This window comes from Eucyclogobius newberryi, unplaced genomic scaffold (genome assembly GCF_026437365.1).
Source record: "Eucyclogobius newberryi isolate DKJ021-1_F unplaced genomic scaffold, fEucNew1.0.hap1 SCAF_38, whole genome shotgun sequence".
NCBI classification, from domain to species: Eukaryota; Metazoa; Chordata; class Actinopteri; order Gobiiformes; family Gobiidae; genus Eucyclogobius; species Eucyclogobius newberryi.
Window position 1 is genome coordinate 643301 of NW_027316034.1, and position 14882 is coordinate 658182.

General features: G+C 49.7%; 1 protein-coding gene across 4 annotated transcripts in view; it reads right to left on the reverse strand.

Moving 5' to 3' along the window:
* cdc42bpb (CDC42 binding protein kinase beta (DMPK-like)) overlaps positions 1-14882 on the reverse strand; it is a 116401-nt gene that overhangs the window by 9226 nt on the left and 92293 nt on the right. For 3 of the 4 annotated variants that reach the window (XM_072462143.1, XM_072462146.1, XM_072462144.1), the window contains 7 exons: positions 8983-9193; positions 5453-5515; positions 4162-4403; positions 3011-3368; positions 1749-1846; positions 1510-1588; positions 587-728 (listed from right to left, as the gene is read on the reverse strand). In XM_072462143.1, coding sequence (XP_072318244.1) covers positions 587-728; positions 1510-1588; positions 1749-1846; positions 3011-3368; positions 4162-4403; positions 5453-5515; positions 8983-9193 — 1193 coding nt within the window. Of the gene's footprint in view, positions 1-586; positions 1467-1509; positions 1589-1748; positions 1847-3010; positions 3369-4161; positions 4404-5452; positions 5516-8982; positions 9194-14882 lie in introns of those variants that run through there. The other variant, XM_072462145.1, reaches the window with a different exon arrangement.

The following is a 14882-nucleotide window of genomic DNA, read 5'->3' on the forward strand; positions in this document are numbered from 1 at the left end:
GTAGTAGTACTTTCAGTAGCAGTACTTTCAGTAGTAGTACTTTCAGTGGAAGAACTTTCAGTAGTAGTACGTGCAGTAGTAGTACTTTCAGTAGTAGTACTTGCAGTAGAAGTACTTGCAGTAGAAGTACTTGCAGTAGAAGTACTTTCAGTAGTAGTTTGTGCAGTAGTAGTACTTGCAGTATCAGTACTTGCAGTAGTAGTACTTGCAGTATCAGTACTTGCAGTAGTAGTACTTTCAGTAGTAGTACGTGCAGTAGTAGTACTTGCAGTAGTAGTACTTGCAGTAGTAGTACTTGCAGTAGTAGTACTTGCAGTATCAGTACTTGCAGTAGTAGTACTTTCAGTAGTAGTACGTGCAGTAGTAGTACTTGCAGTAGTAGTACTTGCAGTAGTAGTACTTGCAGTAGTAGTTCGTGCAGTAGTAGTACTTGCAGTATCAGTACTTGCAGTAGTAGTACTTGCAGTATCAGTACTTGCAGTAGTAGTACTTTCAGTAGTAGTACGTGCAGTAGTAGTACTTGCAGTAGTAGTACTTGCAGTAGTAGTACTTGCAGTAGTAGTACTTGCAGTAGTAGTAGTTTTACCTTCGTTGTTGTTGTCGTTCTTCTTCAGGAAGTTTAAACAGAAACTTTCTTTTGCTCCGAGTTCGAACCATCAGTTTCCTGCTGCTGCTCTCAGAGGTAACCGACGGTAACGCCAGCTCGCCCTCTCCCCAGACGCCTCCCTCTGCAACACACACAGGTCACACTCTCCCCAGACGCCTCCCTCTGCAACACACACAGGTCACACTCTCCCCAGACGCCTCCCTCTGCAACACACACAGGTCACACTCTCCCCAGACGCCTCCCTCTGCAACACACACAGGTCACACCCTCCCCAGACGCCTCCCTCTGCAACACACACAGGTCACACTCTCCCCAGACGCCTCCCTCTGCAACACACACAGGTCACACTCTCCCCAGACGCCTCCCTCTGCAACACACACAGGTCACACTCTCCCCAGACGCCTCCCTCTGCAACACACACAGGTCACACTCTCCCCAGACGCCTCCCTCTGCAACACACACAGGTCACACTCTCCCCAGACGCCTCCCTCTGCAACACACACAGGTCACACTCTCCCCAGACGCCTCCCTCTGCAACACACACAGGTCACACTCTCCCCAGACGCCTCCCTCTGCAACACACACAGGTCACACTCTCCCCAGACGCCTCCCTCTGCAACACACACAGGTCACACTCTCCCCAGACGCCTCCCTCTGCAACACACACAGGTCACACCCTCCCCAGACGCCTCCCTCTGCAACACACACAGGTCACACTCTCCCCAGACGCCTCCCTCTGCAACACACACAGGTCACACTCTCCCCAGACGCCTCCCTCTGCAACACACACAGGTCACACTCTCCCCAGACGCCTCCCTCTGCAACACACACAGGTCACACTCTCCCCAGACGCCTCCCTCTGCAACACACACAGGTCACACCCTCCCCAGACGCCTCCTCACCTGTCTTCTGGAGGTAGATGAGTCTTGGAGGGTCAGAGCTGAGAAGGTTCAAGGATCCTTCAGCGTTTAACGGACGCAACTGAAAAAACATGAAAAACAGGTCCAGACCAGGTCTCGGTACCAGGTCCAGACCAGGTCTCGGTACCAGGTCCAGACCAGGTCCAGACCAGGTATCAGTACCAGGTCCAGACCAGGTCCAGACCAGGTCTCAGTACCAGGTCCAGACCAGGTCTCAGTACCTTCCTGATGGGCAGAGTCTGTAGCCACTCGGAGCTGTGCAGGTCGTAGATGTCGACTCCATAATCAGAGTAAACTGTGAGGTGAGACGCATTGGAGCCTGAGGAGAAACAAGAGAGTGTCAGACACCATCAACCTGGCTCTCCACTTCACCTGCAGCACCTGGACTCCCCGAGAACCTACACCAGGATCTACACCAACTCCGCCCGCAGGGGGAGCGCCTGACTCTGCCCGGGGGGGAGCACTGACTCCACCTGCAGGGGGAGCACTGACTTCCTGATGGAGGCAGTGTGTGCGGGAAGAACGTCTCAGACACTGGGATCAGCACAGGGCTGTGTACTTTCTCCCCTGCTCTTCTCCCTGTGACTAACTACTGCCGACACCACCCTCATCGCCATGACGACACCACCCTCATTGGGCTCAACTCGGACGGGGATGAGTCTGTCTACAGGAGGGAGGAGGACAACCTGGAGTTCAACGCCCAGAAGACAGTGGAGATGATCGTGGACTTCAGGAAAGTCACAGTCATATTTTTATCATTCTGATAAACCTGTTTTTCATCTCAAAGGACTAATAACGCACCGCGCAACACATGTGCGTCTTCATTTTCAGTCCTCCACATGCATCTATAACAACACAGAGCGCACATACGAGTCGCCATATTGCTTCTGACAAGTTGGTTTGCCTCTGTCGGCGCCACTGAAGTCTCCATAGGACAAAATTTGACTTACGCAAATGCATTCTGGGATTGAAACACGCCCAGCGATTGAAACATGGCGGCGCCCGTGTTCCCCCCGCTCGCCTTAGCTACCAAAATAAAGGATAGCGGCTACAAAAGGTTGATTAAAATATCTTAAAATCGTGAGATTTAGTCTCCCGAACGGCTTGAGAGAGACGTTTTCTGTCATTGACTGTTGTAGCCTGACCCCTGGTGGTCACTCCGACACAAAAAAGGCAAAATTTTGATCTTTTTTTTTTGCCTTCAAAGTAAAAAAAAATAAGAATTTGCCTAACGTCCGAGCCACTTAAAAAATGTTGACTCGGGTTACAGTAAACATATTATTTATTTGGGGAAGCCTGATAGTTATTCTTATCCCCTAGTAGATTTAAATTGTTTCTCTTTTTACTTATTCATTGCTTCATGTTGAATCAGCAGGACGAGTTCCTCTGTGAAGGGTCAGGTTAGGGTTAGGGTCAGGGTTAGGTTAGGGGTCAGGGTTAGGTTAGGGGTCAGGGTTAGGTTAGGGTCAGGGTTGTGACTCACTGAAGGCCGTGGGCGTCCCGGCCCACATTAGCTCCCTGGTCCTAGCCCGTCGGCCCTGGTGGTCCACATAAACCCCGGTTTGGCTGAAACAGAGCAGGATCTGGTCTGACTGGGTCAGCGGAGCGGCGTGAAGTGCGTCCAGAGGCGTCTGTGACAGGAAGACCAGGCTCGGATCCTGAGGCCAGACCAGAGACACCGGACTGGACTCTCCCTGCAGAGCCAGAAGAGCAAATCCCCCTGGAAACCCCATGCAGATCCGGTCCAGGACCATGCCCAGCCACTGGACCGGGCCAGGAGCCTGGACCTCCCAAAGTCTGCGATAGAACGGTTTAAACCGGCTCAGCTCGAAGCACTGCACCTGAAAACCAGACCAGAGACCAGGGTCAGACCTGAGACTGGACCAGAGACTGGACCAGAGACCAGGGTCAGACCTGAGACTGGACCAGAGACCAGGGTCAGACCTGAGACTGGACCAGAGACTGGACCAGAGACCAGGGTCAGACCTGTGACTGGACCAGAGACCAGGGTCAGACTGGACCAGAGACTGGACCAGAGACCAGGGTCAGACCTGAGACTGGACCAGAGACTGGACCAGACACCAGGGTCAGACTGGACCAGAGACTGGACCAGAGACCAGGGTCAGACCTGAGACTGGACCAGAGACCAGGGTCAGACTGGACCAGAGACTGGACCAGAGACCAGGGTCAGACCTGAGACTGGACCAGAGACTGGACCAGACACCAGGGTCAGACTGGACCAGAGACTGGACCAGAGACCAGGGTCAGACCTGAGACTGGACCAGAGACTGGACCAGACACCAGGGTCAGACTGGACCAGAGACTGGACCAGAGACCAGGGTCAGACCTGAGACTGGACCAGAGACCAGGGTCAGACTGGACCAGAGACTGGACCAGAGACCAGGGTCAGACCTGAGACTGGACCAGAGACTGGACCAGACACCAGGGTCAGACTGGACCAGAGACTGGACCAGAGACCAGGGTCAGACCTGAGATTGGACCAGAGACCAGGGTCAGACCCGGTTTAGTCCCAGTTTAGTCCCGGTTTAGACCCGGTTTAGTCCAGGTTTAGTCCTGCTTTAGTCCTGGTTTAGTCCTGGTTTGGACCTGCTTTAGTCCTGGTTTAGTCCCCACCTGTCTCTTCACGGCCGTCACGAGACAGGACGCTCCTCCTGGCCTCAGAGTCCCGGTGGTCAGGGCCTGGCAGCCTTTGGTCTCAGTGAGTTTGACGTCAAAACTGGACTCGGCTCCGTCCAGCGCTGACCAGGACTGAAGATGGACCTGTTTAGTCCGGCCACAGACCAGGACCAGGAGGTTCTCCCGAGGGACCAGCTCCACCTGGTGGATCCTCTTAGTATCTGAGGCCCGGACGATCACTAGAGATATAATGTATACACATTAATATACACGTATAATATATACACATCATTATACATGTATAATATATACACATCAATATACACGTATAATATATACACATCATTATACATGTATAATATATACACATCAATATACACGTATAATATATACACATCATTATACATGTATAATATATACACATCATTATACATGTATAATATATACACATCATTATACACGTATAATATATACACATCATTATACACGTATAATATATACACATCATTATACACGTATAATATATAAACATTATACACGTATAACATATACACATCATTATACACGTATAATATATACACATCATTATACACGTATAATATATAAACATTATACACATATAACATATACACATCATTATACACGTATAACATATACACATCATTATACACGTATAATATATACACATCATTATACACGTATAACATATACACATCATTATACACGTATAATATATACACATCATTATACATGTATAACATATACACATCATTATACACGTATAATATATACACATCATTATACACTTATAATATATAAACATTATACACATATAACATATACACATCATTATACACGTATAATATATACACATCATTATACACGTATAATATATAAACATTATACACATATAACATATACACATCATTATACATGTATAACATATACACATCATTATACATGTATAATATATACACATCATTATACACGTATAATATATACACATCATTATACATGTATAACATATACACATCATTATACACATCATTATACACATATACACATCATTATACATGTATAACATATACACATCATTATACATGTATAACATATACACATCATTATACACATATAATATATACACATGTATCACAATGTAATTGTTTTTTGTTGAATCACCAGGACAAGTTCCTTTGTTTCTGATTCATGATATATACATATAATATATACATTTAACATATACATGTAATATATACATAAATATTAGTGTTATAAAGTAGTGACTCACCGTCTCGTGTGAGTTCCACCACAAACAGAGCCTCTTCTGTCCCCAGAACCACACGCTCACGATCTGTACCAGAACCAGAACCAGAACATGTTAGAACTGAAAGAACTTTCTCTCCACTCGAGATGAACGAGTCCAGGTCCAGGTCCAGGTCCAGGTCTAGGTCTAGGTCTAGGTCCTTGTCCAGGTCCAGGTCCTGGGGAGTAGGATCTCTACTTCACAGTTCTACTTTCTCCCAAAGGGTTTTTCCTACTGCAGGAGGAGGGGCTCTCCCCCTGAAGTGGGTGTAGTATGTGAAGTATGTGTAGTACATGAAGTATGTGTAGTACATGAAGTGGGTGTAGTACATGAAGTATGTGTAGTACATGAAGTATGTGTAGTACATGAAGTGGGTGTAGTATATGAAGTATGTGTAGTACATGAAGTATGTGTAGTACATGAAGTGGGTGTAGTACATGAAGTGGGTGTAGTATATGAAGTATGTGTAGTACATGAAGTGGGTGTAGTATATGAAGTGGGTGTAGTACATGAAGTATGTGTAGTACATGAAGTGTGCGTAGTACATGAAGTATGTGTAGTACATGAAGTATGTGTAGTACATGAAGTGGGTGTAGTACATGAAGTGGGTGTAGTACATGAAGTATGTGTAGTACATGAAGTGGGTGTAGTACATACAGTATGTGTAGTACATGAAGTATGTGTAGTACATGAAGTGGGTGTAGTACATGAAGTGGGTGTAGTACATGAAGTATGTGTAGTACATGAAGTATGTGTAGTACATGAAGTGGGTGTAGTACATGAAGTATGTGTAGTACATGAAGTATGTGTAGTACATGAAGTGGGTGTAGTACATGAAGTGGGTGTAGTATATGAAGTATGTGTAGTACATGAAGTGGGTGTAGTATATGAAGTGGGTGTAGTACATGAAGTATGTGTAGTACATGAAGTGTGCGTAGTACATGAAGTATGTGTAGTACATGAAGTATGTGTAGTACATGAAGTGGGTGTAGTACATGAAGTGGGTGTAGTACATGAAGTATGTGTAGTACATGAAGTGGGTGTAGTACATACAGTATGTGTAGTACATGAAGTATGTGTAGTACATGAAGTGGATGTAGTACATGAAGTATGTGTAGTATATGAAGTGGGTGTAGTACATGAAGTGGGTGTAGTATATGAAGTGGGTGTAGTACATTAAGTATATTTAGTACATGAAGTGGGTGTAGTACATGAAGTGGGTGTAGTACATGAAGTGGGTGTAGTACATGAAGTATGTGTAGTACATGAAGTATGTGTAGTACATGAAGTGGGTGTAGTACATGAAGTGGGTGTAGTACATGAAGTATGTGTAGTACATGAAGTGGGTGTAGTACATGAAGTGGGTGTAGTACATGAAGTATGTGTAGTACATGAAGTGGGTGTAGTACATGAAGTGGGTGTAGTACATGAAGTATGTGTAGTACATGAAGTATGTGTAGTACATGAAGTATGTGTAGTACATGAAGTGGGTGTAGTACATGAAGTATGTGTAGTACATGAAGTATGTGTAGTACATGAAGTGGGTGTAGTACATGAAGTATGTGTAGTACATGAAGTATGTGTAGTACATGAAGTGGGTGTAGTACATGAAGTGGGTGTAGTACATGAAGTATGTGTAGTACATGAAGTGGGTGTAGTACATGAAGTGGGTGTAGTACATGAAGTATGTGTAGTACATGAAGTATGTGTAGTACATGAAGTATGTGTAGTACATGAAGTGGGTGTAGTACATGAAGTATGTGTAGTACATGAAGTATGTGTAGTACATGAAGTGGGTGTAGTACATGAAGTATGTGTAGTACATGAAGTATGTGTAGTACATGAAGTGGGTGTAGTATATGAAGTATGTGTAGTACATGAAGTGGGTGTAGTATATGAAGTGGGTGTAGTACATGAAGTGTGCGTAGTACATGAAGTATGTGTAGTACATGAAGTATGTGTAGTACATGAAGTGGGTGTAGTACCTGAAGTGGGTGTAGTACATGAAGTGTGTGTAGTACATGAAGTGGGTGTAGTACATACAGTATGTGTAGTACATGAAGTATGTGTAGTACATGAAGTGGGTGTAGTACATGAAGTATGTGTAGTATATGAAGTGGGTGTAGTACATGAAGTGGGTGTAGTACATGAAGTGGGTGTAGTACATGAAGTATATTTAGTACATGAAGTGGGTGTAGTACATGAAGTGGGTGTAGTACATGAAGTGGGTGTAGTACATGAAGTATGTGTAGTACATGAAGTATGTGTAGTACATGAAGTGGGTGTAGTACATGAAGTGGGTGTAGTACATTAAGTATGTGTAGTACATGAAGTGGGTGTAGTACATGAAGTGGGTGTAGTACATGAAGTATGTGTAGTACATGAAGTGGGTCTAGTACATGAAGTGGGTGTAGTACATGAAGTGGGTGTAGTACATAAAGTATGTGTAGTACATGAAGTGGGTGTAGTACATGAAGTGGGTGTAGTACATGAAGTATGTGTAGTACATGAAGTGGGTGTAGTACATGAAGTGGGTGTAGTACATGAAGTATGTGTAGTACATGAAGTGGGTGTAGTACATGAAGTGGGTGTAGTACATGAAGTATGTGTAGTACATGAAGTATGTGTAGTACATGAAGTGGGTGTAGTACATGAAGTGGGTGTAGTACATGAAGTATGTGTAGTACATGAAGTGGGTGTAGTACATGAAGTGGGTGTAGTACATGAAGTATGTGTAGTACATGAAGTGGGTGTAGTACATGAAGTGGGTGTAGTACATGAAGTGGGTGTAGTACATGAAGTATGTGTAGTACATGAAGTGGGTGTAGTACATGAAGTGGGTGTAGTACATGAAGTATGTGTAGTACATGAAGTGGGTCTAGTACATGAAGTGGGTGTAGTACATGAAGTGGGTGACCTGACCCTAACCCTGACCGTGACCCTGACCCATTGAATTAAAAGTTTCCAGTTGATACAACTGGATCCTTAGAATGTAGTATATGAAGTATAAGTGAAGTATAAGTGCAGTATAGTGCAGCATAAGTGCAGTATAGTGCAGTATAGTGCATTATAAGTGCAGTATAGTGCTAGTGCAGTATAGTGCAGTATAGTGCAGTATAGTGCAGTATAGTGCAATATAAGTGCAGTATAGTGCAGTATAGTGCAGTATAAGTGCAGTATAAATGCAGTATAGTGCAGTATAAGTGCAGTATAAATGCAGTATTGTGCAGTATAAGTGCAGTATTGTGCAGTATAAGTGCAGTATTGTGCAGTATAAGTACAGTATAAGTGCAGTAAAGTGCAGTATAGTGCCGTATTAGTGCAGTATAGTGCCGTATTAGTGCAGTATAGTGCAGTATAGTGCAGTATTAGTGCAGTATAGTGCAGTATAGTGCCGTATTAGTGCAGTATAGTGCCGTATTAGTGCAGTATAGTGCAGTATAATGCAGTATAAGTACAGTATAAGTGCAGTATAAGTGCAGTATAGTGCAGTATAAGTGCAGTATAGTGTGTACCCAGCAGGGCGGCGCTCAGCGTGCTCTTGATCAGAGGCAGTGCAGCGTCGTACACCTCCAGGGGGCGCTGCACTGGGCTCTGCAGCAGACGGTTCTGTTTGAGGAGAAGATGAAGACTTTCCAGAACCTTCAGCCACTTCCTCTGCTCCTGCTCCGAGTCGGCCAAGACCAGGACCGAGACCAGAGCCAGACTGGACTGTCCAGAGCCCACCTGCACAGAGGTCAGAGAGAGGGTCAGAGGTCAGAGAGAGGGTCAGACACCTGCACAGAGGTCAGAGAGAGGGTCAGAAAGAGGGTCAGAGGTCAGAGAGAGGGTCAGACACCTGCACAGAGGTCAGAGAGAGGGTCAGAGGTCAGAGAGAGGGTCAGACACCTGCACAGAGGTCAGAGAGAGGGTCAGAAAGAGGGTCAGAGGTCAGAGAGAGGGTCAGACACCTGCACAGAGGTCAGAGAGAGGGTCAGAGGTCAGAGAGAGGGTCAGACACCTGCACAGAGGTCAGAGAGAGGGTCAGAGGTCAGAGAGAGGGTCAGACACCTGCACAGAGGTCAGAGAGAGGGTCAGAGAGAGGGTCAGAGGTCAGAGAGAGGGTCAGACACCTGCACAGAGGTCAGAGAGAGGGTCAGAGGTCAGAGAGAGGGTCAGACACCTGCACAGAGGTCAGAGAGAGGGTCAGAGAGAGGGTCAGAGGTCAGAGAGAGGGTCAGACACCTGCACAGAGGTCAGAGAGAGGGTCAGAGGTCAGAGAGAGGGTCAGACACCTGCACAGAGGTCAGAGAGAGGGTCAGAGGTCAGAGAGAGGGTCAGAGACCTGCACAGAGGTCAGAGAGAGGGTCAGAGGTCAGAAAGAGGGTCAGACACCTGCACAGAGGTCAGAGAGAGGGTCAGAGGTCAGAGAGAGGGTCAGAGAGAGGGTCAGACACCTGCACAGAGGTCAGAGAGAGGGTCAGAGGTCAGAGAGAGGGTCAGACACCTGCACAGAGGTCAGAGAGAGGGTCAGAGGTCAGAGAGAGGGTCAGACACCTGCACAGAGGTCAGAGAGAGGGTCAGAGGTCAGAAAGAGGGTCAGACACCTGCACAGAGGTCAGAGAGAGGGTCAGAGGTCAGAGAGAGGGTCAGAGAGAGGGTCAGACACCTGCACAGAGGTCAGAGAGAGGGTCAGAGGTCAGAGAGAGGGTCAGACACCTGCACAGAGGTCAGAGAGGGTCAGAGGTCAGAGAGAGGGTCAGACACCTGCACAGAGGTCAGAGAGAGGGTCAGAGGTCAGAGAGAGGGTCAGAAACCTGCACAGAGGTCAGAGAGAGGGTCAGAGGTCAGAAAGAAGGTCAGACACCTGCACAGAGGTCAGAGAGAGGGTCAGAGGTCAGAGAGAGGGTCAGAGAGAGGGTCAGACACCTGAAGAGAGGTCCGAGAGAGGGTCAGAGGTCAGAGAGAGGGTCAGAGAAAGGGTCAGACACCTGCACAGAGGTCAGAGAGAGGGTCAGAGGTCAGAGAGAGGGTCAGACACCTGCACAGAGGTCAGAGAGAGGGTCAGACACATGCACAGAGGTCAGAGAGAGGGTCAGAGGTCAGAGAGAGGGTCAGACACCTGCACAGAGGTCAGAGAGAGGGTCAGAGGTCAGAGAGAGGGTCAGACACCTGCACAGAGGTCAGAGAGAGGGTCAGAGGTCAGAGAGAGGGTCAGACACCTGCACAGAGGTCAGAGAGAGGGTCAGAAAGAGGGTCAGACACCTGCACAGAGGTCAGAGAGAGGGTCAGAGGTCAGAAAGAGGGTCAGACACCTGCACAGAGGTCAGAGAGAGGGTCAGAGGTCAGAGAGAGGGTCAGAGAGAGGGTCAGACACCTGCACAGAGGTCAGAGAGAGGGTCAGAGGTCAGAGAGAGGGTCAGAGAGAGGGTCAGACACCTGCACAGAGGTCAGAGAGAGGGTCAGAGGTCAGAGAGAGGGTCAGAGAGAGGGTCAGACACCTGCACAGAGGTCAGAGAGAGGGTCAGAGGTCAGAGAGAGGGTCAGACACCTGCACAGAGGTCAGAGAGAGGGTCAGAGGTCAGAGAGAGGGTCAGACACCTGCACAGAGGTCAGAGAGAGGGTCAGAGAGAGGGTCAGAGGTCAGAGAGAGGGTCAGACACCTGCACAGAGGTCAGAGAGAGGGTCAGAGGTCAGAGAGAGGGTCAGACACCTGCACAGAGGTCAGAGAGAGGGTCAGAGAGAGGGTCAGAGGTCAGAGAGAGGGTCAGACACCTGCACAGAGGTCAGAGAGAGGGTCAGAGGTCAGAGAGAGGGTCAGACACCTGCACAGAGGTCAGAGAGAGGGTCAGAGGTCAGAGAGAGGGTCAGAGACCTGCACAGAGGTCAGAGAGAGGGTCAGAGGTCAGAAAGAGGGTCAGACACCTGCACAGAGGTCAGAGAGAGGGTCAGAGGTCAGAGAGAGGGTCAGAGAGAGGGTCAGACACCTGCACAGAGGTCAGAGAGAGGGTCAGAGGTCAGAGAGAGGGTCAGACACCTGCACAGAGGTCAGAGAGAGGGTCAGAGGTCAGAGAGAGGGTCAGACACCTGCACAGAGGTCAGAGAGAGGGTCAGAGGTCAGAAAGAGGGTCAGACACCTGCACAGAGGTCAGAGAGAGGGTCAGAGGTCAGAGAGAGGGTCAGAGAGAGGGTCAGACACCTGCACAGAGGTCAGAGAGAGGGTCAGAGGTCAGAGAGAGGGTCAGACACCTGCACAGAGGTCAGAGAGGGTCAGAGGTCAGAGAGAGGGTCAGACACCTGCACAGAGGTCAGAGAGAGGGTCAGAGGTCAGAGAGAGGGTCAGACACCTGCACAGAGGTCAGAGAGAGGGTCAGAGGTCAGAAAGAAGGTCAGACACCTGCACAGAGGTCAGAGAGAGGGTCAGAGGTCAGAGAGAGGGTCAGAGAGAGGGTCAGACACCTGAAGAGAGGTCCGAGAGAGGGTCAGAGGTCAGAGAGAGGGTCAGAGAAAGGGTCAGACACCTGCACAGAGGTCAGAGAGAGGGTCAGAGGTCAGAGAGAGGGTCAGACACCTGCACAGAGGTCAGAGAGAGGGTCAGACACATGCACAGAGGTCAGAGAGAGGGTCAGAGGTCAGAGAGAGGGTCAGACACCTGCAAAGAGGTCAGAGAGAGGGTCAGAGGTCAGAGAGAGGGTCAGACACCTGCACAGAGGTCAGAGAGAGGGTCAGAGGTCAGAGAGAGGGTCAGACACCTGCACAGAGGTCAGAGAGAGGGTCAGAAAGAGGGTCAGACACCTGCACAGAGGTCAGAGAGAGGGTCAGAGGTCAGAAAGAGGGTCAGACACCTGCACAGAGGTCAGAGAGAGGGTCAGAGGTCAGAGAGAGGGTCAGAGAGAGGGTCAGACACCTGCACAGAGGTCAGAGAGAGGGTCAGAGGTCAGAGAGAGGGTCAGAGAGAGGGTCAGACACCTGCACAGAGGTCAGAGAGAGGGTCAGAGGTCAGAGAGAGGGTCAGACACCTGCACAGAGGTCAGAGAGGGTCAGAGGTCAGAGAGAGGGTCAGACACCTGCACAGAGGTCAGAGAGAGGGTCAGAGGTCAGAGAGAGGGTCAGACACCTGCACAGAGGTCAGAGAGAGGGTCAGAGGTCAGAAAGAAGGTCAGACACCTGCACAGAGGTCAGAGAGAGGGTCAGAGGTCAGAGAGAGGGTCAGAGAGAGGGTCAGACACCTGAAGAGAGGTCCGAGAGAGGGTCAGAGGTCAGAGAGAGGGTCAGAGAAAGGGTCAGACACCTGCACAGAGGTCAGAGAGAGGGTCAGAGGTCAGAGAGAGGGTCAGACACCTGCACAGAGGTCAGAGAGAGGGTCAGACACATGCACAGAGGTCAGAGAGAGGGTCAGAGGGAGGGTCAGACACCTGCACAGAGGTCAGAGAGAGGGTCAGAGGTCAGAGAGAGGGTCAGACACCTGCACAGAGGTCAGAGAGAGGGTCAGAGGTCAGAGAGAGGGTCAGACACCTGCACAGAGGTCAGAGAGAGGGTCAGAAAGAGGGTCAGACACCTGCACAGAGGTCAGAGAGAGGGTCAGAGGTCAGAAAGAGGGTCAGACACCTGCACAGAGGTCAGAGAGAGGGTCAGAGGTCAGAGAGAGGGTCAGAGAGAGGGTCAGACACCTGCACAGAGGTCAGAGAGAGGGTCAGAGGTCAGAGAGGGGGTCTGACACCTGCACAGAGGTCAGAGAGAGGGTCAGAGGTCAGAGAGAGGGTCAGACACCTGCACAGAGGTCAGAGAGGGTCAGAGGTCAGAGAGAGGGTCAGAAACCTGCACAGAGGTCAGAGAGAGGGTCAGAGGTCAGAGAGAGGGTCAGACACCTGCACAGAGGTCAGAGAGAGGGTCAGAGGTCAGAGAGAGGGTCAGACACCTGCACAGAGGTCAGAGAGAGGGTCAGAGGTCAGAAAGAGGGTCAGACACCTGCACAGAGGTCAGAGAGAGGGTCAGAGGTCAGAGAGAGGGTCAGAGAGAGGGTCAGACACCTGCACAGAGGTCAGAGAGAGGGTCAGAGGTCAGAGAGAGGGTCAGAGACCTGCACAGAGGTCAGAGAGAGGGTCAGAGGTCAGAGAGAGGGTCAGACACCTGCACAGAGGTCAGAGAGGGTCAGAGGTCAGAGAGAGGGTCAGACACCTGCACAGAGGTCAGAGAGAGGGTCAGAGGTCAGAGAGAGGGTCAGACACCTGCACAGAGGTCAGAGAGAGGGTCAGAGGTCAGGAAGAGGGTCAGACACCTGCACAGAGGTCAGAGAGAGGGTCAGAGGTCAGAGAGAGGGTCAGAGAGAGGGTCAGACACCTGCAGAGAGGTCCGAGAGAGGGTCAGAGGTCAGAGAGAGGGTCAGACACCTGCACAGAGGTCAGAGAGAGGGTCAGAGGTCAGAGAGAGGGTCAGACACCTGCAAAGAGGTCAGAGAGAGGGTCAGACACATGCACAGAGGTCAGAGAGAGGGTCAGAGGTCAGAGAGAGGGTCAGACACCTGCACAGAGGTCAGAGAGAGGGTCAGAGGTCAGAGAGAGGGTCAGACACCTGCACAGAGGTCAGAGAGAGGGTCAGAGGTCAGAGAGAGGGTCAGACACCTGCACAGAGGTCAGAGAGAGGGTCAGAGGTCAGAGAGAGGGTCAGACACCTGCACAGAGGTCAGAGAGAGGGTCAGAGGTCAGAGAGAGGGTCAGACACCTGCACAGAGGTCAGAGAGAGGGTCAGAGGTCAGAGAGAGGGTCAGACACCTGCACAGAGGTCAGAGAGGGTCAGAGGTCAGAGAGAGGGTCAGACACCTGCACAGAGGTCAGAGAGAGGGTCAGAGGTCAGAGAGAGGGTCAGACACCTGCACAGAGGTCAGAGAGAGGGTCAGAGGTCAGAAAGAGGGTCAGACACCTGCACAGAGGTCAGAGAGAGGGTCAGAGGTCAGAGAGAGGGTCAGAGAGAGGGTCAGACACCTGCACAGAGGTCAGAGAGAGGGTCAGAGGTCAGAGAGAGGGTCAGACACCTGCACAGAGGTCAGAGAGAGGGTCAGAGGTCAGAGAGAGGGTCAGACACCTGCACAGAGGTCAGAGAGGGTCAGAGGTCAGAGAGAGGGTCAGACACCTGCACAGAGGTCAGAGAGAGGGTCAGAGGTCAGAGAGAGGGTCAGACACCTGCACAGAGGTCAGAGAGAGGGTCAGAGGTCAGAAAGAGGGTCAGACACCTGCACAGAGGTCAGAGAGAGGGTCAGAGGTCAGAGAGAGGGTCAGAGAGAGGGTCAGACACCTGCAGAGAGGTCCGAGAGAGGGTCAGAGGTCAGAGAGAGGGTCAGAGAACGGGTCAGACACCTGCACAGAGGTCAGAGAGAGTGTCAGAGGTCAGAGAGAGGGTCAGACACCTGCACAGAGGTCAGAGAGAGGGTCAGACACAT